This window comes from Pollicipes pollicipes, unplaced genomic scaffold (genome assembly GCF_011947565.3).
Source record: "Pollicipes pollicipes isolate AB1234 unplaced genomic scaffold, Ppol_2.1 Scaffold_4002;HRSCAF=4701_pilon_pilon_pilon, whole genome shotgun sequence".
Classification (NCBI taxonomy): domain Eukaryota; kingdom Metazoa; phylum Arthropoda; class Thecostraca; order Pollicipedomorpha; family Pollicipedidae; genus Pollicipes; species Pollicipes pollicipes.
Genome location: NW_023596420.1, coordinates 29974805 through 29997221, shown reverse-complemented (window position 1 = coordinate 29997221; position 22417 = coordinate 29974805). Strand labels below are relative to the sequence as shown.

The 22417-nt window shown below is 54.1% G+C and overlaps 1 protein-coding gene across 1 annotated transcript; it reads right to left on the bottom strand.

Annotated features, from left to right (window-relative positions):
* Positions 1-852: 852 nt before the first annotated feature.
* LOC119094366 (uncharacterized) lies at positions 853-13660 on the bottom strand. Its single transcript, XM_037217430.1, has 4 exons — positions 13462-13660; positions 10386-10564; positions 2191-2263; positions 853-877 (listed from the first exon to the last, which is right to left on the bottom strand). The coding sequence occupies exons 1-4, from the start codon at positions 13578-13580 to the stop codon at positions 853-855; spliced, it is 396 nt and encodes a 131-aa protein (XP_037073325.1). The 5' UTR covers positions 13581-13660.
* Positions 13661-22417: the final 8757 nt, after the last annotated feature.

Here is a 22417-nt window from a genome sequence, read left to right as displayed (position 1 = left end):
TCCTCTCCTCTCTAACCCCACTAGCACCTCCGTTTAGCGTCGGTCGTCGCGGCTCGTCCGAGCTCGTGCTGAGCTCGTCCGGCGCGGGCGGCGGGCTGCGTGCGCGGCAGTCCCATCCGTCTGGCGCCGGTACCGCCCCTCGTCCGTTCGCTGTCGTGATTCGGGGCAATATCATCAGACGGCGGCTGTATTGGCCGTCGGCCGGCGCGGTTACGGCCGCGGCCGCGCGTCGGATTTGTCGCCCGCGCCGCGTCGGTCGCACCGGCATCGATGCCGTGGCGCAGTGACGGCGGTGATGGCGTTCGATCGGCGAAGTGTGGACTGCCGACGGCGTTCACGCGGTCACCGCCGGACGATTTTGGCTGCTGGCTAGCGTGTGTCTGGCCGATGTCTGGCGTGTGTCTGGCCGGTGTCTGGTGTGTGCCTGACTGGCGTCTGGTGTGTGCCTTACCACTGTCTGATATGTGCCTTACCGGTGTCTGGCGTGTGCCTGGCAGCTGGCTGGCGTGTGCTTCGCCGATGTTTGGCGTGTGCCTGGCTGCTGTCTGGCGTGTGCTATATGTGTGACCGATGTTCGCTGCCTATCTAGCAGCTGATGAATTTCCGTTGTGTGGTAGGTGTCCAGCACGTGACGTTTCGTGCCCGGCCGTTGTTTGGTGGCGCTAGTGACCGAGGTATGGGTTACTTGCTGCCTTGTGCTGCCGACCTGTCTGTGTGCACGGCGGTCCTGCGGCAACGGAGCACCGGATTTGTGTTCAAGTCTAAACACAGATCCCGTCACGAAGAGCAGAGCACGACGGCCCTGCGGCAACGGAACACCGGATTTGTGTTCAAGTCCAAACACAGATCCCGTCACGAAGAGCAGAGCACGACGGTCCTGCGGCAACGGAGCACCGGATTTGTGTTCAAGTCCAAACACAGATCCCATCACGAGAGCAGAGCACGACGGTCCTGCGGCAACGGAGCACCGGATTTGTGTTCCAAATCCAAACACAGATCCCGTCACGAGGAGCGGAGCACGACGATCTTTTGTCGTGGTAAGATTTTAACTTTTTGCAATCATGCTTCGGTTTGAGAGAGCACGACTGCACGGTATGAAGTCTCGGAGCGCTGCTAAGAGTTCAACGGATGCTTTTACGGTTGATTAATTACGTTTGAGGCCGTCTCGGCCGACTTAGAAGCCCAGCCGGAAATCAGCTGTCGCCGACTAGACGTTATTGATTCGCCCCGGTCTGTGGGCGGTGCGGGAGTAGCTTGGTTTGTGCGGCCTCCCACTCCTCGTCTCCGCCGGCGGTCAGCCGTCGACAGGTCCGGGTCGAGAGATTGCGCCCTCCGCCGGATCGCCCACATTTATTACGGCCATAATTTAATGACCGTGTAGGTTTTCCTCATGATGCGGACGTAATTCTCCAAGGCCCGGCCCATTGTAGCCGCACGCCGTATACTTACGACGCACTCATTCCACCCGGACACACAACGTGCACTTACCGTCGCGCTCACGCCGTCCAGCCTCCGATAAAACCGCCGCCGAAGCCCGGGGGTCGCGCCGGGCCGACACCGCCGCCGACCATTAATAATCAATTACCCGGCAGCGGATAACAAATACGGCGGGCGTCGTTCTTTGGCCCAATCTCGCCGCGGCCGGCCCGCCGCGACGGCAGGTAATTACGAGAGCGGCCGGCTGGCTCCAGCCCCGCCGCATTCCGGGCCGGCGCAAGCTGAGGGCTCCCAGCTGGCTGCCGCGGCGGACAGACGCCGCGCTCCGCGCGTCCATATGGAAATGGATGGGCCGTCGGGCGCGGCCCAATTGCTGTTAATCGCTGCATGGTGCCGTGTTCGCCGGCCTGAATCGCCGCTGGTTCTGGGCCGCGCGCCGCGCCGCCCACCCCTGTCCGGTCCCGTCCGGCCCTCGGTCGACCCCACGTGTCGGCGCGCACCCGCTCGGGAGTATGCTAACGGCGGGTCTGTGCGGGCCCGCCGCGGCTTTGCATCGTGACGAGGGTGATCGGCCAAGTTTCGCCATCCCCCCTCGCTGACTCGCGAGCCTCTCTGCGATATGAGCTCGGAGATGTGGCGCAGACCACTTTTCCAGCGGCTCCAGCGGGGTATTGGCATGTGGTGTCAAAGGATTTCGCTAGCCGGCGGAGACGGATAGATTGCGACAAGGCGATGGAGCAGGTCGTTATTGACGGGAGCTGTAGAGGCATTAGAAGCGAGGAACCGAGACGACGCAACTCACCGATGCTGGCAGCCAGGGTGGCACCTGAAATAGAAGGCAGAGGTCAAAAAGTATGCCGGCAGGTTGAACGGCGTGCAGCTTCCTCACAATACAAACACTGCATACGAACAGCTTCTGAGCGATCTGATTCACCGTGTTGAACGGCCTATGCGTGGTACTACATGCCGACAGTGATATGAATCGACACAGATTGCATTGTCATTGAATGACTGAAACACATATGCGCATAAAGAGAGACATATTTAGAAACTTCAGGAATACTAGAGAGACGGCGGATGTGATCTATCCCCCCCCCCCTCTGTGCGTTTGCCAACACTAGCACAGTTCGTTCTTTCTGAATAGAATACTAGACAAATTTTTGATTTGTCGGAGAGAATCAGGATGATGGTCGCGGTAAAAAAAACTTGTTTCCTTTCCACAGCTTACACTGTTACAACTGTAAATTTGGACCATATTATTGACATTGAATGCGCCTATCAAAGGGGAACACAATTCACTAAACCACATATAGAGCCCATTCCATCGTGGAACCCGTAGGCGATACAAATCTACTGCCACCTTGGCAATGCCATGTGACCAAAACTTTAGAGTCATACAGAGATATTGTTTTGACAAGAACATACTTGTAACTCAACGTTCTCTGATCGATAATCTGGAAGAGTAAGCTACAAGGCTTCCACTAATACTACACTTGCTAATGACCCTCTAATCTACGCTAACTCTAGGCCAATCTCCTCTTACCCTCCGTGACCTGGTCTGACCCGGTCTCTGAAGCGAGATCAGTGGCCGAGTCACGTGACTCGTTGTGTGGTGTTGTCGTGGCTGTCGGCTCGTTTGGGCCAACGGTTGACGTAGAAACAAGGTAACCTGGTGACAGCAGAAACGGAAGTAGGGAAAAAGAGTCGGAAACAACATGCCAAGAGAAGCAAAGCAAAAAGAACGCGTTAAAAGCATGTCAAAACAAGCAAGAAATAGAAAAAGGAAACAAGATAGTCATCTAGAAGCGCAGAGAAACCCCAAAAAATAAATGCAAAAGCAAACAAATAAAAGGCGGCGAATGAAACATTTGCGTGTTATTTAAAGAATGGTGCAAAGCCGAAACATTTTGTCGTATCTTTCGAGCTCTGAATGTCTCACAGATGGCAATGAGACCACCTATGATTACCCAGAGCAATCCAAAGTCATCAATCAAAGTATAAACACCTGAAGATTCCCCGCAGTCTCACCCCGAAATGTAAGCGTGTGTCTCAACCTATACCCAGGGACTGAAGCCGTCAAATATCGGCGGTATTCGAGTGTTAGAACGTAAACTGACAATTCCCATGTGAGTGCGACTGGAAATGGATGCATTCCTCTGACTGGGTCTGGCTGAGCTGCAGTCCGTGCCAGCTGACCCAGCGAAATCCAGTGTACTTGTTCATATCCTCCCCAGGTGTTGCTTAACCTCATCGCATTGTACTGGGCCTTGACTTGTTTCGTCGCTTCTTTGGCACTTTGGGTCGGTCTCTTTAAAACCAAACCAAGTCCGTAAATGGCCACCGAACCGTCTCGACAGTCTCCCTACACTAAAGGTCAGCTCTAAATGCTTGGCTTGTTGTGCTGGAAGTTACATCGGTCAGATCCCATTCAACCATACCACGCCGCCTACACATGCCCGGCGCCCCTAGCGGCTGCTCCGCTGTGATCGGGCCTGTGCCGGTCTGCTCGCATCGGGAAGATGCGCCGCATGCCCGGGCCCCAGTACTGTCGGAAGTAATGCTTCGTGTCAATGCCAAGTCAGCTTTTCCGGCTGTGCGCGACGGGTATGTGCCGCTGTAATGCCTGTTTTCTGCTGCTTGCGCCGTATGACTTGAGCTGTCACGTCGGCTCTTTCCTCGATAAATCCTTGTTGATCCGACTCTTTGCCTTCTGTTCGTCAAACCCAGCCTTTGTTTGTTAGCTTGTGCGTGCGCTTGGCTGAGGTGAGCCGAATTAGTTGCTCACTCAGGGGTAGATCAGATCGGTAGCGGTTGTCGGCGTTACATGTGTGCGGCTTGTCAGACGAGTCCGCCACCTGTGTCAGCTGGTGACACCAGTGCGCCATGCTGTGCTTTATTTGTCAATCGGAGACGGCGCGCTCATGTGCAACACCTCCTACCCATTGACCCTGCGGTGACAGCTAACAGAGCACGGCAGCTGGGGGTGAGGGGTAAGGAAGCCATTTCAATAACGACACTGCTGCAAAAGCCGTCGGCACTGGCAGCCTAACAGCCGCCCCGCACTGTAACTCGGGGCTACTCCAGCAGCCTCTCTGAGGAAGTCCGCATGAATAATGCATCGGGAAGCAAAGTGAGGCTCATCTAGCAGTTCCCGGCATGCATGTTGCAGATGCTTGCAAGCCAGAAGCAGCACTGTGAAAGGTAACCCATGAGAAATGCAGGGGTGGGTGCTCTAGGTCATAATCCGGCCAAGTTTCCACGCTCTCCTGCCATAACATTTCGTTGAGATGCTCCACACTGGTTTGAAGACTGTCTAATGCTGCTGCGTGAGTATTAATCGGGCGATTTATCGTCATCAGATGAATGTGCCTTAAAGGCTTCATGCAAGACCCTTCAGTCTGAATGGACTCCGTGCTGACTGCCCTCCTTTTGCTTAAATGATGCAAATCAATGCGGCAGATCTACAAAAACAATATATTCCCCACGAGTATAGTCACGCGAAACACCAGAGTACCAGTCAATCTGTTAATAACGTCATCCCAATTCCGTGGCAGGCTCATCGGGAAGTGGTAGTGTGCGTCATGTTACCACAATAACGGGAGCAGCGCCTTTAGCTAGGCAGTGCCGCCTTAATCTGGCACATAGCCGCAGTGAACCCGCGTCAAAACACCCAGCTAGACCCCCTGCCCCTGTACCTGACCTGTTCAATACCCTTGAAACCAGTACCGTTCGGCCTGTGGGTCGCGCGTCAGCCGACCTCGATTGATGGCCCGAGGCTGTTTGGACGGCGTGACGCCAGCCGGGATTAATTGGCTGCGGGCGTGTGTTAAATGGGTCATCAGAGACGCAGCGGGACACAACAAGCCGGCCATCCAGCCGGCAGCATGGCGGGCATCCAAAGACTCATCTCCAGCCAGCTCGGAGCCAGTCAGAGAGCGACTGGGGTCTTGATAACACGAACTGTGTTACAAAAAGTCCATCCACTTCCTCCGTATGCGACATTCTGTTCCAAGAACGGCAGTTTCAGCACCACGGTTAGCACTACTCATTTACGTCATGTGATAACGCCGGCGCTGGGATTTGCTAAGCGCTGGCGTAGTCACATCATTCGCTAAGCTTTTTGTGCGTCGTCCAACATGAGCACATTCGCAATGCACCCTGCGTCCCCAACACAGCCTCGAACATCGCTGACACACTGGCAGCCCTCCAGACACCCTCCCCGCGGGCGCCACCGCGGGCACAGACGGCCCGCCGCTCCCCGCAACGGCGCACGCCTGCCGGCTGCGTCCATCGCGGTGGCGTCCCCGCCGGATCAGGAGGGCGCTCCGAGCAGGGAGGCAATAAGGCCCTCGGACGGCGGACACCTGAGCCCAGATTGGATGAGGCCCCTGTCATGGCCCCAGGCTGTCAGCGCCACCTGGCCAGCCCTGAGCCTGGCTCCTGTGGGGGCGCGCGACCTGACACGGTCCGACCGTACGTGACCGAATGGGTCCGCAGGCAGGCAGGCTGTACACATCAGGGGCTGCAGGTGAAGAATAACAACGTGACCGAATGGGTCCGCAGGCAGGCAGGCTGTACACATCAGGGGCTGCACGTGAAGAATAACAACGCCATTTATAGGTGCAGTCATTTTAAACAGACCATAGTGGTATTGTCTGGCTCCCTCAATATATATGTACGTGCATGCATATATATATATATATATATATATATATATACGCATATGTATCTATATGTATATATACATCCGTTCACTGATACCCTTTGCTGTTCGTCAGTGCTGCCATCGCCGTAGCCGAGGGTAGAACATTCCATACATTTAGAGGGGCTAGGATTTAACATCTCTGAGCTTTAATTTGGATCCATGGTCGTTGCGTGAAAATGATTGAATAGCATCTTCACGGGCGCAAATCCGAACGGCATGCAGAGCCCTACCATGCCTATGTCTGCTCGGTCACAAGCGCTGCTTCGGTTTCTGCCATCGTCCAGTTTGCTGCCTCTATCACTGCCTCTGTCTCCGGTCTCCTTCGAAAATGTATTTCATTGGTTTGTCTCTTTGGCTGTCAAACCATGATTTTGTGTCTGTTTCAGAATCTGGCTGCATCTAACTCTTCGTCTGACTGCCTCCCACTCTGTCCTTCTCTATCTCTCTGTCCCTCTGTCTCTCCGCTGCAGCTGAGGCCATCTCTACTATCGCTGTCCTGATCTATTCTCATTCTGTTTTGACGATGGTGTTAAATTGTTTGCTTGTTTGTTTACGGCATAATGCAGTTCAGTCCGGGGCGAACCGAGAGATTCATCCTCGGACAAACGGCATACAAACTACCCTGCCACTGGATGCGAAAATCGTTCCCGGGTGAATTGGGAGAAGCTCCATTCAGATAACAACGAAATCTCGAAAGCGCAGGAGAATAAACATTTTGTACGCAAAGCCAATTCTGTGAGGCAGCCTGAAAACCATATTTGCGGAGACGACGAATAAACAGTGAAAAAAAAACATCGTGTGCTTCGACTGATCTAGGCTTCTATGCCCGGAATGATTACAAAACATGCCTGATGTATGAAAATCCATTGCCCGGCATTTCCGTGCAGTGCGACGGTACCGCAGCTAGCTCGTGAAATTCTGGGGATGGGTAGGGAGAGAACACAGGGATGTGTGCGTAAAGTAACCCGCTGAGTTTCAGGATTAACTACCAAAATGTGTCAGGAAGGTCGACTACATTCCAGTGCGTTACAAGTAATTGGACTGACATGATCGGAATACCAAAATGGAGTGTTAGATCAGTTCATCCTTTTCTGGGCTGTAACCATTTGGACAATGGTGTTAAGCTGTTTCCTTGTTTATTTAGGGCTCAAAGGCAATTCCGTCCAGTTGGGATTGAGAGATTTATCTTCTGACAGCCGGCATACGAGCTACCCTCCTGGAAGATACATAAATCCCTCCGGGACAGAGTTATGACATCATGAGTAAAGGCTTGCTCGGAATTTGTGCTTCCACGTTTGGTAGTTTTGGGTTTAAAGCATTTTCATCTTTGAAAAAGGTGGTTAAAACTTCCATGGTTAGCGGTTTTTATCTCTTCCAGCTTCCTCGAAGCCTTATCGGTGGTAAGCGGCTTCCAAGCGACTAAATAACGCTAGTTTCTCGTATCCCTAATCTGCACCTCTGAGAGGTTTTCTGGGCCATTGGTTGGCTTAAGCAGTGTGATGTGCATTTTAATTAATCTGCTACTTTTTAAAAGTCAAGTCATCCAAGGCTAAGCTGGGTGAAGCGTTGAACTTTGTCACCAAATATGACCTTTGCAGGTCATTTAAACTTCGACTGCGCCTATCACGCAGTTTTTAAAGGAATTCCTTCCTCTGTTCTCCCTCTTAACCAGACTTGCATAGTTCTTGAAATCGCCGGATAGGCCAATGCAACAATAGCTCTCATCCCTCTGAACCGAAACGACGTATTAAGGACCATACTCGTCGAAGTCCATTGTTGTCCATCCGACGGAGTTTTTTGATACGCGCTCTACCTTGACCCATGATCTGGTTTTTCCTGTTTCACCCAGTCGACACGTGTAAAAGGGCTTTCCATGGCATGCAAACCAAAAGAGCGGAACAATTATCTCGGATTAGGTGAACAGATCTTGATTTCGCATTGCCTTGACCAACATGACACTGACCTTTGGCCTTTAATAGCATTACCATAGGATTCTTCGCTCGCTCGTTTGGTTCGTTCTAGTGCTTGCCAATCGCATTCATTGTTGAAACTTCTTGGAGGAAAGCACACTCACCAGAGTTAAGCAGGTGGCTCACCGGCGTTGGACCGGTGCCGGTCCCCCCGGCATACCGGCGGATCCTCTCACTCAGCGTGGCATCCCGAGCGCCCCCCCCCCCCCCTCCTCCCCCGCCCGCCTACCAGGCCACCGCGTGCCGCCGGCGCATCTGCACGGTCGTAATGGTGTCTAATTACTGCAGCCGGCCCACCTGGCACGCTCTTCCCCTCCCTGCCCCGTTGCCGTCGCCTGCCCCGGCCCCCACGACGCGGCGTCACGGCCAAAAGCCGCCGACCCAGCTGGGCTATTCAGGCACATGGTGTGCACGCTACACTGTCTGTAACCTGTCCAGGGGGGGGGGGGAGGCTGGTCCGGACATGTACGAGCCGGAGATGGGTCGCACGGCTGGTGTCGCCGTGTTCGCGTTCTCGTTCACAAGCCTGTTGGGTTGTACGGCCGTGGGGTGGGTTATGCTGTATCTGGCAACAAGGAGTTACAGGGTTATTTGAAGGAGTTGCGAAGTTTCAGCTTTGATTTATGTTTAGAGATTCACGAGTCAGTTGTTGATGATCGTCGCGGCGCCAAATGGTTCGAAGAATTTGTCGCGTGCGACGAAGGTTGATTTATAGCCAACTTTCCTCACGCCGACCTCGCGTAAACGATGCTATTCGAAAGAAACACGCATGATGCCCAACTTCAATGACCTCGGAACAATTATGACATAAGGTTCTACAGCTGACGCTTTATTCCTATTCAATGGCGAGGAAGCGCCGTTGTTTTAGGGTCAGGGTTGCATTTCAGCCTGCTCATTTGTCTCCACATCTGCTTTATCTGCGCTTATTTATGGCGTTATCCATCATGCGTCGAGGCATTTGAATAACACAAATCTGAGTCGAGGCAGCAAGGCGTAGGCCACCAGGGTCCTGAATAACGCGGCTTCGTCACGACATCCCGTCACGAAACGCTGTCACAACATCTTAAAGTTCTGCCACTTCCGCCGGCCAGGCCTGTAAGGAACTGTGTGCCTATCTATGCGTCCTCTCCAGATGCTGAATCTGCGGAGGATTTCGAAGATTGCGGTTTCTTCTATAGTGTACCACGATATTTTCGTTGGCTGAACCTGCCGGACTGCATTGAACGGAAGGCGACGATGGCTTTCGCTGGGTTTGGGGAGGTGAGAATAAGCTCGCAAATATTTAATATGGCTTCACAACTCAATCTGCTTGCTACAGTACTGGGAGGACGCGCCCTCACGGCAACTCGAGGCACTGTGTATCATAGCAGGCCCATTCGGGAAATGTATCCGTTGAACATCAACACTGACATCTTGTTATGCAGGTTACTGTCGGCTCATGCCTGCTGATATCCCCTAGCATTCGCCCGTGCCCGCAAACGCCAGTTCACGTCCGCTGGCGTCCATTCCACGTCCGCCCCGTCCGCTGTTGATCGCCAATGCTGGCCCCCGTCCTCCCCAGTTCGCTCATGTCCGCTCATGTCCGCCAGTGTCCGCCAATATCCTTTAATGACCGCCGGTGTCCGCATATGTTCTTTGCTGACCGCCAATATCCACTGATGACCGCAAATGTTCATCCCATCCACCAATGACCTCCGACGACCGCCAGTGTCCGCCAATGTCCTCTGATGTCCGCCAGTGTCTGCCAGTGTCCGCCAGAGTCATCTGATGTTCGCCAGTGTTCGGCAGTGTCCGCTCTCGTCCGCCAGTGTCCGCCAGTGTCCGCCAGTGTCCTCTGATGTTCGCCAGCATTCGGCAGTGTCCGCTCTCGTCCGCCAGTGTCCGTTCTCGTCCGCCAGTGTCCTCTGATGTCCACTCTCACCCGCCAGTGTCCTCTGATGTCAGCCAGTGTCTGCCAGTGTCCGTTGTCGTCCGCCAGTGTCCGCCAGTGTTCGCTCTCGTCTGCCAGTGTCCGCCAGCGTCCCCTGATGTCCGCCAGTGTCCTCTGATGCCCACAAGTGTCTTCTGATGTCCACCAGTGTCCGACAGCGTCCGCTTTCATCCGCCAGTGTCCGCCAATGTCCGCCAGTGTCTGCTCTCGTCCGCCAGTGTCCGCCAGTGTCCACTGATGTCCGCCAGTGTCTTCTGATTTCCCCCAGTGTCCTCTGATGTCCGCCAATGTCCGCTCTCGTCCGCCGCAGCCCGCGTGCCGACCAGCACCGCCCGCCACCCACCTGACGCGTAGGAGATGTGCCGCTGCAGGCGGTATTGCGTCTCCGGGATGGTCATGACGCACTCAAAGGTGGTGCGGCCCTCCAAGCTGCCGTCCTCCACCAGCGCATACGCCACGGCGTCGAAACGGCCCTCATCGGTCGCCTCCGTCCGCTGGATGACGTTGCTCAGCAGGCGTCGCCTGAGGGGTAAGTGGTGAGGAGCTCGTGACATTTGATGGAAGAACGGCTAACCCACGATTCTGTGATAATCGGGGCTGGGTTTAAAGATGACGAGTCCGTTACGAAGTGGCTATTTCGGACTCGGGGGCCACTGGGTCTTTGGTGGGCTAATGTGAGACCTCCTTGCATGGGGTGAGTGTTCCTTAGCGCCAGGTCCGCTAAGGTCAAGGTCAAGTCAGTTATTCATGTATTTCAATATAGTGATATTCAAGTCAATTATTCAATAGGTCAATTAGGTCGAGGATAGAGTAAGCATGTCAGGGATGGCCAAGTTCCGTCGGCACCACCGGGAAGCTTCCGGATCCCAGAAAAGCGTTTCCAGACATCTGCATAAGCAACCGATTCTCGTGTGAAGCACATTCATCCAGGCTTATTTCCAAACGACAACCATCGGGAACGGCAATAATATGTAAGTGACGGTCCCTAGCTTGCCCGATTTATTTTCCACTTGATCGGTCGGCCATTGGAGCTGATGGCATCTTTCAAGGCAGGCAGCCAAATTTAGAAGATTGATCAGTGTGTAGTTTGTATTGAATTACGTTGCTTGGAAGCTGAGCTGTATTTTAAAGGTTTCAACTAAGCAGCTTCTAGTGACGGAGCAGATGGCGTAGTTCTAACGACTTGGCATACGGACTGAAAGAACCAGCCAAGTAGTCGATAGGTTAATGGCTTTACATGGGTTAAGAAGGATTTGATCAATCTGCAGCCCTGCATAGTTTAAACAGTGTTGTTTATTGCAACTGAATCCATTGCTTTAACGGCGGGTGTGCATCATTCATTTGGGTTTTCAGCCCACCTTGCTCAATCAGTAAAAACAATAAGATTCACTTCAAATACTGAGAACATTCAGCCACCCAATCCAGCAGCTCCCTTTTTGCCGCTTTTCCCGAGCTAATTGATCGCCTTAAACCAATTTGTTCCCAAGTCGTTCCAAGAACTTCACCTTATCAAGTAAGCGTGTGTGTGTTTACCAAGTTTGTGTACGGTGTTTTTCTTTACCGACTCCAGCTGTGGAGGACGACGTTGAGCTTTCGCCTCGATGCTATGCCATCCATAGTACGGGACGGCCTAGATCACAGGCCATTCAAGCTTTTCTCAACAGTGGCAAGTATATTTGTCGCACGGCCATGGCTCCGGTGAAATCTGATCGGCGATTAAGCGGCGAACGCGATCAGTGATAGTCACAAGCGGTTGAACATCCGTCAAATCATGACTTTGTTCTGTGTGCTACAGATGGGCCCCTTAACGGTCCCGTGTGCGCGACAGCTAAACCTGCTGCGATAGGTGAATCCGCCATACGATCTTGTCGAGGGTGATATGCCCCATCTGAAGTCTGAAGGCGGCCTTGAGCCCGCTAGCTTGTCTCCATGGACGTGGTCCTTGAGGTAGCCCCACAGCATGAAGTCCAGGGGCTGCAGGTCGGGTGAATGAAAGGTTGCGGCACGCTCATCCTCAGGCTGATGTGCCTTCCAAGGAAATGCTGCTCCAACGGGTCCAGTGAAGTCCGTGCCGTGCACGGTGTCGCCTTGTCCTGCTGGAGGCACTGCTCGCCAAGATCGATCCCGCGAAGCCACCCCAGGGCGACCCAGAAAGGTATCAATCAGAGATGCGATGTAGCGCTCCGTGGGGATGTTAACAGGATTCACATGTTTGTCTTCACAGAACCACCTTCTGTACGGTAATGCTTTGACGGATGTTTGATCACTGATGACTAGCATCATCTTGAATAATGTTTTCCCATTGAATGGGCATTCAAGCGACACTACAGTCTCGATTATGCGAGAAACACACTTGTCGCTGTTAAGCGGGGCGTGAGCTGACTTTCTTCTGGGCCACCCTGTATACACGGAAAGGTTGAATTTCTCATGAAGAACACCCAAAGAAACACTATGTGGATGTGCGAATTGTCTTTGATCCTCGAAGACTTCTGACTTTAACTTGGATGCTATTTGACATTGTAAGCTCTTGCAAGCTCAAAATAACCTCTTACTTTAGTGTTCTGCAAGTTTCATGATATGCTCTTAAAACCAAACGCATGCTGAATCGTTCGCAGCTTATCTTAAGTATATGTAGTCATGTGGACGTTTGGTTTAGAAAGTGAATTCTGCTACAGAGGAAAACCTAGTGTTGCTTTCAAAACCAAATGACCAATTTTCAGAATATATGAAGCTTAATGGCCGCCCATAACGAGCTGGAAGTAATGAATGGGTAGGAAACAAGTCTTGCCGTCGTACTGGTACAGCAAAAGCATTTCTCGGGAGGAGAGAACGATCCCAGGTAGTTAGGCAAGCTGCGAATAAAAACACTCGGATTATTGCATCTAGGATGATACGAACTTTTGTCCTCTGTCTGAATTATGTCCCTTCTGTATTCTTCATCCGTGCAACGAAGTAGCTTAGTTGTAAATTTGAGTTTACGACCAAAGTTGCCACAACTCTTGCAGCGCGCGGCATCGTAAACACTTCTGGAAATGACACAACTTATTTGATTTAGTTGTCAGGAAAACAGCAGTTTCCCAACAGGAACTGACCATAGCACAACATTGTCTCTGGCTCAATAGGAGGATACACAGTTGACAAATCCTGGCTTTTGCAGACGGGTTTGCCCCGAATACGTTTGTTTAATAAGATAAGGGTAACTCATGCATTCATGCCCAGAACAGTGAGATTTCATGCTCCGGGGCGCCACTGAAAAACAACTTATCACACACACCAAGTGTCAACAACGTACACTATTGGGTCAAAACAGTTAAAACACAGCATTTTCACTGATTCCAAGCGCACTATGTGGCTCCCTCATAAGCAGAGTGCATCTGGAAAGTCTCCGTTTCCTACACCGTCCGCAGACTGGTCCTCACCCGTCTTCCTTGTCCTCCCGCTTGGCGAAGACCTCGAGCAGCGGCGCAGGGAACACGCCCTCCACCACACAGGTGATGTTGACCGAGCTGGGGGACGGCTTGTCCTGCGTCAGGTTCATCGCTCGGGCCGGCGCTGAAAACGGACGGCCGTGAACGCCTGGTCAAGACAAGAGTAGACGACGCATGGCGAAGACGTAGACTAAACGGCATGGGACACTCGCACAGCACAGCCACAGCAATACAATGCGCCATGGATGCGCGCACTGGTGAAAAATGCTACGCAAAACTCTTCAGACACATTGAAGCTTGACCGGATGTTTAATTATAGTTTAAGATCGAGGTTGCGATCATGGAAAGTTTTAAATTACATTCATAGGCGCTGCGACGCCATGGATTATTCAATGACAGCTCTAAGGTCTGAGCGACAATGACGAACGCAGAGCATGTATGAACAGCAATAATGTTCCAAATGCTTGCAAAATGGAAATGGATTAAGAAAGCCGAAGGGTACGACAGGTGAGCAGAGTGACACCGAGCAATTAGACTAGCTTAGAAGGTTGACTGCACCAGATTTCTGGGCCGTCCCTGAGATGCCAAAACGTCACGTGGCGTCCGAGCAATGCTGTCGCCCTCGCCGACGCCAAACGGTGCTGTCAAGAGCCGTGGCCAGGCGCCAGCGGGGCCAGCAGGCACATCCCGCCCCATCGACTGCACCAGCGGGCCGCCGAAAGTGACATTTTACTGCGCGAGCCTTGCCAGGCGCGCCGCGGCGACCCCCATCACCCGCCCGCTCTGCAGTCTGGCGGCTCGACACGACGGAGAAATCCGCCGCGGCGCGCGCGGCGCCCGCCGCCGCATCGCGGCCGCGCTTGCCGCGCCGCGCCGGAGTGCAGACACCGGCCGCGCGTGCCCCGGCCCGCCCCAAATTACACGGCCGTAATTGGTGAATGACTCGTGTGATCGGCATCTGCAGTGGGCCGGCGCGCCTCCGGCCGTCGCCAGCGTCTTGAAAGCCAGAGCCCCGGTGGAGCAATCCATTAGCGGCGCGCGCCGCGCGGGCTGGCGCAGGTGAGCGGCGGGCAGGGTCGTGTGGCGACGCGCGGCCCCGCCGGCTCGTGCCCTGCCCGCGCGCTGACGTGCGCCCAGCTCGTAATTAATGACGGCGCAGTTCAGTGCGAAAGTGAAATGTGGCCCATTGGCACGGCACCCTGGCAATCGACAGGTCGGTGGCAGCCAGCTCCAGTCGGTAATTTCAGCCTTTGATGAATAAAACAAGTTGCAAACAAGGTGGCCCGTAACGTTTGATTACAAGGAAGCTCAGTGTCGTTAGCCACTGATATGATATGCAGTCAAGGCTTAATCAACAGGCGAGTGCTCAGGGCATCGAAAAGACGGATGTTCATTAGGTGCGCTCATTGTATGCATAGTCCTTTAACAGTTGTCTCGAGGGAGACGATAAATGTACTCGAACTTCGTTATGAATGCCACGGCAGATCGTTCTCATAACAGAATACATTCTTGCCTCCGACGAACTCGTGGCAAACCTCATATCGCGAGCATAAAAAACTCGATCAAAGCCACGGTCGTATTAAATGTATTTGAACAACCGATGGCTATGTTTTAGGTGCGCAGTCACAATCTTGTCACAAATTCCTCCGAGCAGCCAATCTACGAGAGGCTTTCGATCACGATCGGTAGTAAAACTTCCCAGTGACGTGCGATTCGAGTTAATATCCGACGTTATCGAAGCTGTCCAGCGCCGGCTAATAGCACACCGAGAGGTCCGCATCATATTTTGATAATAAAACAAAGAATATGTGGTAGTTGGAAATTGAATACGCTCGCTACAGTCAGATTGTCCCGCCCGCCATCTCGCCTTGATACCGGCTGCTCCCCCTCCCCCTCCCCCTCAAAAGGCCGCGGTGTCGAGAGCAGTTCCGCTACCTAAAATCTCAGGTCAAAAGTTTAGTCGGAGTGCGAGTTCAGCGAGAAGATGACTGAATGAGCTCTCGCGTGCCGACCGCAGCACAGCCAGAATGTCCCCGGAAGTACGCTGGTGGGCGGGCCCCTCGCACTGGAGTCTGTCGTCGACCGTCTACGGTCTGACGGAGATGGATGGCCGCCAGCGGCGGTCGAGCCGCGGTGATGATGTGACCCGGAGCAGCGCACCTCCCCACAACAGACCGACTGCCAATGAGGTGTCGGAGAGAGGTGACCTCGCCGTCGTAAGTCCGGGAGCGACAGGTTTTCGCCGAGGTGTCAGGGAGAGTCCGGTCCCAGCGTGGCGTCGGGAGAGGGAGGCCACCTCAGCGGAGTAGCGGGAAAGCCTGGCGGTCTAAAAACACAGTCGAGAAGTTTACGTTTTCCAGCAGTGGACAGGAAATAACAAACATGAATCCTCTCTAGAGAGCATCACAAACCGATTTTGAGCTACCATCTCCTCCAAGGTCAGTCAGGAAGTCCGTCGGTGAGTTGTCTTCCCGCCTCTGGTATTAAGGCAAAAGTTACGAGACGCGACCGATAGGCGGAGCGTTTCAGGTAAGCACAGCCTTCGAGCTAACTCCTTGGCGCTTCAACAAGGACCCTCAGATGAACCGCTACACCTCCGGGGATTCTCGGCCGGGACAATCGAACTCCTGCGACGTCTACCGGTCACATCATGACATCTCAGTAATGAAAAGCCTGTACGGGACCAAACTTCTCAAACTCGCGCTCGAAATGATGACCCAGTTACGCAGAACCCTTCCCCGGAGGTCTGCGAGGCGCTGCCTGGCCGCTGACCTCACCGACCGCGAGCCCCAGCTGTACCCAGCGCCCTCACCCGAGTTGGCAGCGCTGCCCTCTTGGCAGGGGTGCTCGTCCTCGGGCGGCCCGCTTGTTGGGCGCCGTGTGGCCCGCTATTATTAAACCCGGGTGTCCGACGACCGCACTGCCGCGAACGCCGACGACTCGCGTTCGTGGAAGGGGCGTCCGACTCGCTGATTCTGCCCCGTGCCGAGTGGCCGAGTCCCCCGCCGACTACCAGAGCGAGCCGGCCGACAGACAGCACTGCTGGAAGACGTGCTCGCCACCAGCCTCCTAAGTCGCCGCCGCCCTCCGCAAATGATGAATCATGGCCGCGCGCGCCGTAATGAATCATTGTTATCGCTGCCACCTGCTCGGCGCCCGTGAGGGAGAGCCCACGCCGCTGCCTTATCACGTCTCGGACCCGGTACCCCAGCGAATCCTGTGGAATTTCGGAGGCAGGCGGACAAAGGGTGCACCCCTGACACCCGCGTCTCCCGAGGGACTCCCAAGCCGTGCACTGATCCCGCGTGGCCGGCGCTTGGCAGCTACTCACCGTAACCGATCATCTTCTTGGCCTCGGTGACGACGCCCGAGTTGGTCATGACCCTGCAGATGTAGGTGCCGCTGAGGTCGACGGTGGGGTTGGAGACGCTGAGCGCGCGGTGCTTCTTCAGCAGTTCGGGCGACGCCACGTGACCTAGGTGCAGCCTGCCCTTGAGCACGCCAGACCCAGCCGGCTCCAGGCCCAGGCCCCCACTGGTACAACCTGAATGGTTCTCGTCGCCGAAGGTACCACTTAACGAGCAGCAGGTTGACGCCGTCGTCGGCAGGTCGTACACGCAGTCGAGGATGGCCGTCGAGTTGGTGTTGTGTTCCACCACTTCAGGCACACGCAGCTCCGTGATGTTCACGCTCTCTGAAACTGAGCCCAACCGCACTCAGCTGAGGTACACTGACACGGCTTGGCAGAACGCAGAATCGATGGAGGGGGGGGGGGGGGGGGGGGTCGTCGCGAGCATAGCCGCGGAATTATTAACACCGGCCCCATACGTCCTGTCGGCAAATGTGCTGTGCTAGATCAGTTTCGCTGCAGCTGCAGTGCGTACTACAAAGAATCCATGAATACATAAATACGAGACCGAATTCAGACGCCGTGCGAAGGGTGATACAGTCGGAGTTCAGCTACCTGCAATTCCCACTGGAGCTATTTGGACCCGTAACCAGGAAGTTTTGTGATCCCGCCAGGGGTTGCAGCTCTCCCTCAGAATTTCGGTGAAGGTCAGGGGTCAGCACAGCACCACCCTGTATGGCGGAAGTCTGCAGGACACGGATTTAAAGGTCAAAAGGCGCGAGGCGCATCTTAGTATCACGCCCCAGGCGGCGGATGCCCGCGGGCAATTTCGACGCGGCGCACGGGCGGTAATGACCATTGGACGAAGCACGTGCGACGCCGCACTGCCGGTGGCGCGTCAGGCACGCGGGCACGCTCCGCTCCGAGCCGTGCCGGCGTCCGGCGAGGCCACTTGCCCGGGTCCCGGCCGGCCGTGGGCGGCGGGACGCCGGTCAAGGAGTCGGCGCCGCTATCCTTTGCTGCAGATCCGATGTCCTTGCAGCACTGTCTCCGGGTTTGGTCGATGCCGGCCGGAAATGGTTTTGGCGCGCGCAGCGCTGCTGCCCAGATACCCGCCATCAGACGAATAGTGCACGAGGTTTGGCGTGTTCGGTGTTGTAGCTTAGCTCGGTGAAGCAGCCCGCATCATTTCTACGACGACCGTTTATGACAGTGCGTCGCATGAAATGCCCAGACACCACTGCATCCCCCGCCTCCCAAAACACACTGTTGCCCCATTCCAGTGTTGGTGGCACCAACTTGAGACAGACTCTGAGCAAGATGGGGCCAAGATGCCTCGTGCGATGTTGTTGAGCGCCAAAGGGCGACCGCCGCCGCACAACGGACAAAAACCGGACAAAAACCGAGACCGCGCCGGACAGTGTAGTTCCCAGCGGAGCCCGACCTGTCCTCGTCTCTGTTCCGCACTTCACAGCCGCCGGGAATCGTTTGTCAGCGTGGCCGCCCCCCGGGCGCCTCGCCGAGATTATCTGCCGGAGCTGTGGGACGGTGACGGACGGCGGGGCTGGCGAGGCGCGGCCGGCGGCGCGGCAGGTCCCTCATCAGGTCCCTCATCAGGTCCCTCATCACGTCGGCACATGCGGCCGCGCTGTCGGGCGCTAATTGATTTTCCCGGGCCGCTCGGTTCGCGATTAAACTGTGGCAGAACGGCGCAGCCCAGGCCGAGAAAAACCTGCGACCGCTCGCCGGCCTCCGAGTGGCACCGTTTTTTGCCGACGCAGTAGCCTTCCCCTCGCGGAGGCAGCGTTGAAAAAGCAGGAGAATTCTGCCCGAGTGCAGTGAGCTCGAGCCATTGTCGCTGCGCCGGGTTTCGCACCGCAGCGCCAGTGAGCGGCCGGCCTCAGGCAGTCCTTCCCTGCAGGACCCCGGCCTATCTGGCGATCGGAGGTGTGAGCGGGGCTCGTACCGGAGACCCGCCGCCTGAGTAATGACAGGGACCCTCCTGAAGGAATGTCATTCCGGTCACCTGGCGGGCCGAAAAACTGATGGCGAACAGTGGGAAACACGACCTGGCCCCAGAGACAGTTGATCTCGCCCTGATAGCGCGACAAAAACAAGATTAAAATGACAAATGAAGACAGTTTTGTGAGCGTGTGTTACGTCGGGCTGTTTGGTCTTGGCGGATGGCTTTGTTATGCACACACAACAAAAAATATCTTGCAGCAAATCCGAATGAATGCGCGGCGAATGAGCGCTAAAGATTTCATTGAAATCAAACCAAATCATTCTGACTTGTTTGCAGGGCTTCCGCGCTTTGCCTGTATCCCCTGCAAAACGAATGTTTTTAATATTATGTAGATTTCGAGGATTCACATGGCTGGACCGCGTGAGGTAGGACTTAACATGTTGGAACGGCCGAGGTGAACAACAAAGCACTCAACAGAATTCCACCAATTCCCCCACCATAGTCACGTTCTCAACCCCAAATCCCTTCCCGCACCAGCGCCGAACGGCCACCCGTGCGCAATTACAGCACAGACCACGGCGTCGACGAAGCCCTGCTTTACGTTCGCTTTACGAGCCTGCGGGCATTGTACGTGATTGGTCAGCTGGGACTGGCGGCCTCGTGCCGGGTCGACCCCTTTGTGTCGGCCAAACGACACCGCTCTGGGGAGACAGATCGGGACGCCGGTGAGCTGGAGAAGGCCACGGATGAATAGAGCGGCGCAGTAGATGGAGAGATAAATGGAAAACAACCGGCTGGGGAAGAGACCGGAGGAAGAAGGGTGGCGGAGAAAGGGAGAAGATGTGGCCATAAAAGAGAGAGATGAGAGAGATAAAGAGGATAAGAGAGAAGAGTAGAAGAGATAAAAGAGGGAAAGAGAAGGAGAGAGGGGGATAAAGAGAGACAGAGTGACAGATAGAATAGATAGAGAGAGAGAGAGAGGAAGAGAGAGAGAGAGAGAGGAGAGCGGAGGAGAGAGAGAGAGAGCCGAGAGAGGAGAGAGAGAGAGGAGAGGAGAGAGAGAGAGAGAGAGAGAGAGATGGAGGAGAGAGAGAGAGAGGAGAGAGAGAGGAGAGAGAGGAGGAGAGAGAAGAGAGAAGGAAGAGAGAGAGAGAGAGAGAGAGAGAGGAGAGAGAGAGAGAGAGGGAGAGGAAGGAGAGAGAGAGGATAGGAAAGCGAACAAGAGGCATCAGAAATACCCCAAATATATGATTCAAAGCCATATATACGGGAATTTAAATACCTCATACGTGGAAAGATCATCAGTTTAGCAATCATCAGCCGTATCATCAATCATTCATATCAAAACAAGATCACAAAATAATTTCAATCAGCCATGCATAATCACGACCAGGCACGCATTGAGATTAATCATCCGGCGTTAAAGTAAAACGTCGGCTAATAACAAATGTCCAGTTCTGTTCAAGCAGGCCCGATTTTCCCAGTCCATGGACAGCCAGAAGATCGTGCGTTGTTGGCTCTCCCTCCGGCTCCCGCAGAATGAAGACACGACCTGTCGCGGTCTCGAAAAGTCGCTGCCTCTTGGCGATGCCAGTCCCTGCGGCCAGGCGCGCACGGTGCGCCTCTGGCCGCCGCCGAGGCCGTCCGTGGACTGCTGCAATCGATCACCAGATGGAGCTGTCCGTGAGTGGCGGCTGAGCTGACCCGGCGTTGTCATTAGAGCAGCTGCCGAGCCGGGCCACGGCCGAGGTATTCGCCGCGGACAAAAGGTGCTCACCGAGCGGCCGCGTCTCGCTCAAAGGGCCCCGGCTGTTTATGTTGCGTAATTACCGCTGGAATCTCAGCGATGAGCGCTGATGAGACGGGTGAATGGACTCCAGCCGGAGATGACTGAGCTGGAGTGAAGTGGAGATGACGAGCGGCTGGCCGAATACTTCACCTCGCAGGAGCTCGCCGGCACGTGGGCGGGGTCCAGCTCGCCCCATCTGCGAGCAGCTGCCCTAGGCCGTTTTTAAAAGCACAGTGATTGATATCAAGGTTGAGTCTCGACAAGCACGACTGATTATGTTATTTCTTTAATTTGATTGAAATTAGGAGCAGAGCCGACAGATCTTTGCTAATTCGTTCCGAATTTTATTTATTATATTCACACTTTGAATCGGTGGCCAAGTTCAGGTAGCATTCGGCTGAATTGTCTCCGTATCATTTGTAAACATCAGATGTGTATATGAGACGAGACTTATAGCGAACTACGTAATGTATCACGTCGTAGAAACTGGCTACAGCGACGAATTCAAGGATTTTGACATTGGCAGCTTCTTGACAGCGCCAGTTGGTAAATAAGCCTTTTTTGGAATGGCATGGGTTTTGTCTTTAATAGAATAACAAGCATGAAATCATGCACCAAAGTGATTCACCTCACAGCGTGTGATTGATGGATCGTCGGGAAACTTGTCACTGTATGACAAATATAGAGTTTCACGTTTAAGAAATATGACTTTGTGACTTGTCGCTGCCGGTCAAGTAGCAAAGGAGCCAGACTAGCAAGTGGCGGTTTGTGATGAGGCTGCATGGCATGTTAAAATATGGTGGCCAACATCATCTGTTGAATTGGAATTGCAACACTGATGACAGAGAGTCTCAGTTTTCGAAACAACGTTTGCTCTTCCACTGGTCGATGCCAAACCCGCCTTGTAAAATGCTCGACAAATTCTGAAAATACATCAACACGACTTTGGGCGGGTATGCTCCATGACAAACGCATTTACACGTTCAGAAGTTACAGCATCTTTAACTCTTTAAAAACACACAAACGTTACCATTGGAAGTACGGAGTGAATGCTCAGAGTACCGATGAACGTTCACCGACAATGTGTTTAAACACATTGCTGTGTTTATGGGCTGGTTTTTCGATTCCACAAAGGAAAACTCCCCTGTGAGCTGTTGGTTGAAATGAATGGGTTTCCAAGGCGGTAAATCTGCGGCTGCAGTTGGATGCTTTTTACGCGCTTCCCCTGCTATAGGAGCTCGCTGGACGCGGCTTATCGTGCACCTAATACCAGCCGGGTGGTGCCTTTTTATCCCAGTCATCTACCAGAACGATGATTAATTTAGGATGAACCTAAACACGTCTGACCCTTGGTGTGACCTTTTGAAGTCCATTATCCCAGCATGTAAACCTAACAGACTAATTTAATCACAATTAGCCAGCATGGATGCGCGCCTCAACAGCCGTTAACCGACCCGAATAGCATCGCACGCTCATATCGTATCCACTCTTCAGGCACGTGACAACCAATGCTGGAAGCCCACTGGCTCCAGCCGGGGCGGCCATGGTCGTCGGCACGGACGGCGGGTCTTCCAGTGCCTGGAGCCGCAGCCCGCCAATCTTTCCGTGATGGATTGCCATCGGATCGTTTTTTCACCGTTATCCAGACCCGGTGTGTCGTTTGTTTCCCGCCGGCTGGTCTCATCAAGGTAGCGGCTGTACTGTTTGACCCCCGCCCCCGGCGCGAGGCGCCTGCCCTGCAGCCGGTCCCGGCGGAGGTCACCGAGGTGGTTAGTTATCACTTAGCCTCACACCACCTCTGCACCCGCTCTGAGATTACCTAGCAGCCAGAACCCGCTCGCTC

Bases quoted from the DNA above. Each gene is read 5' to 3' on its own strand.
- LOC119094366 (XM_037217430.1), bottom strand. From the start codon at position 13,580: ATGAACCTGACGCAGGACAAGCCGTCCCCCAGCTCGGTCAACATCACC. The intron at 2,264-10,385 runs GTGGGTGGCGGG...CTTCTATTTCAG, and splicing joins GCACATCTCCTACGCGTCAG to GTGCCACCCTGGCTGCCAGC. The intron at 878-2,190 runs GTCAATAACGAC...CCGTTGCCGCAG, and splicing joins CTAATGCCTCTACAGCTCCC to GACCGTCGTGCTCTGCTCTT.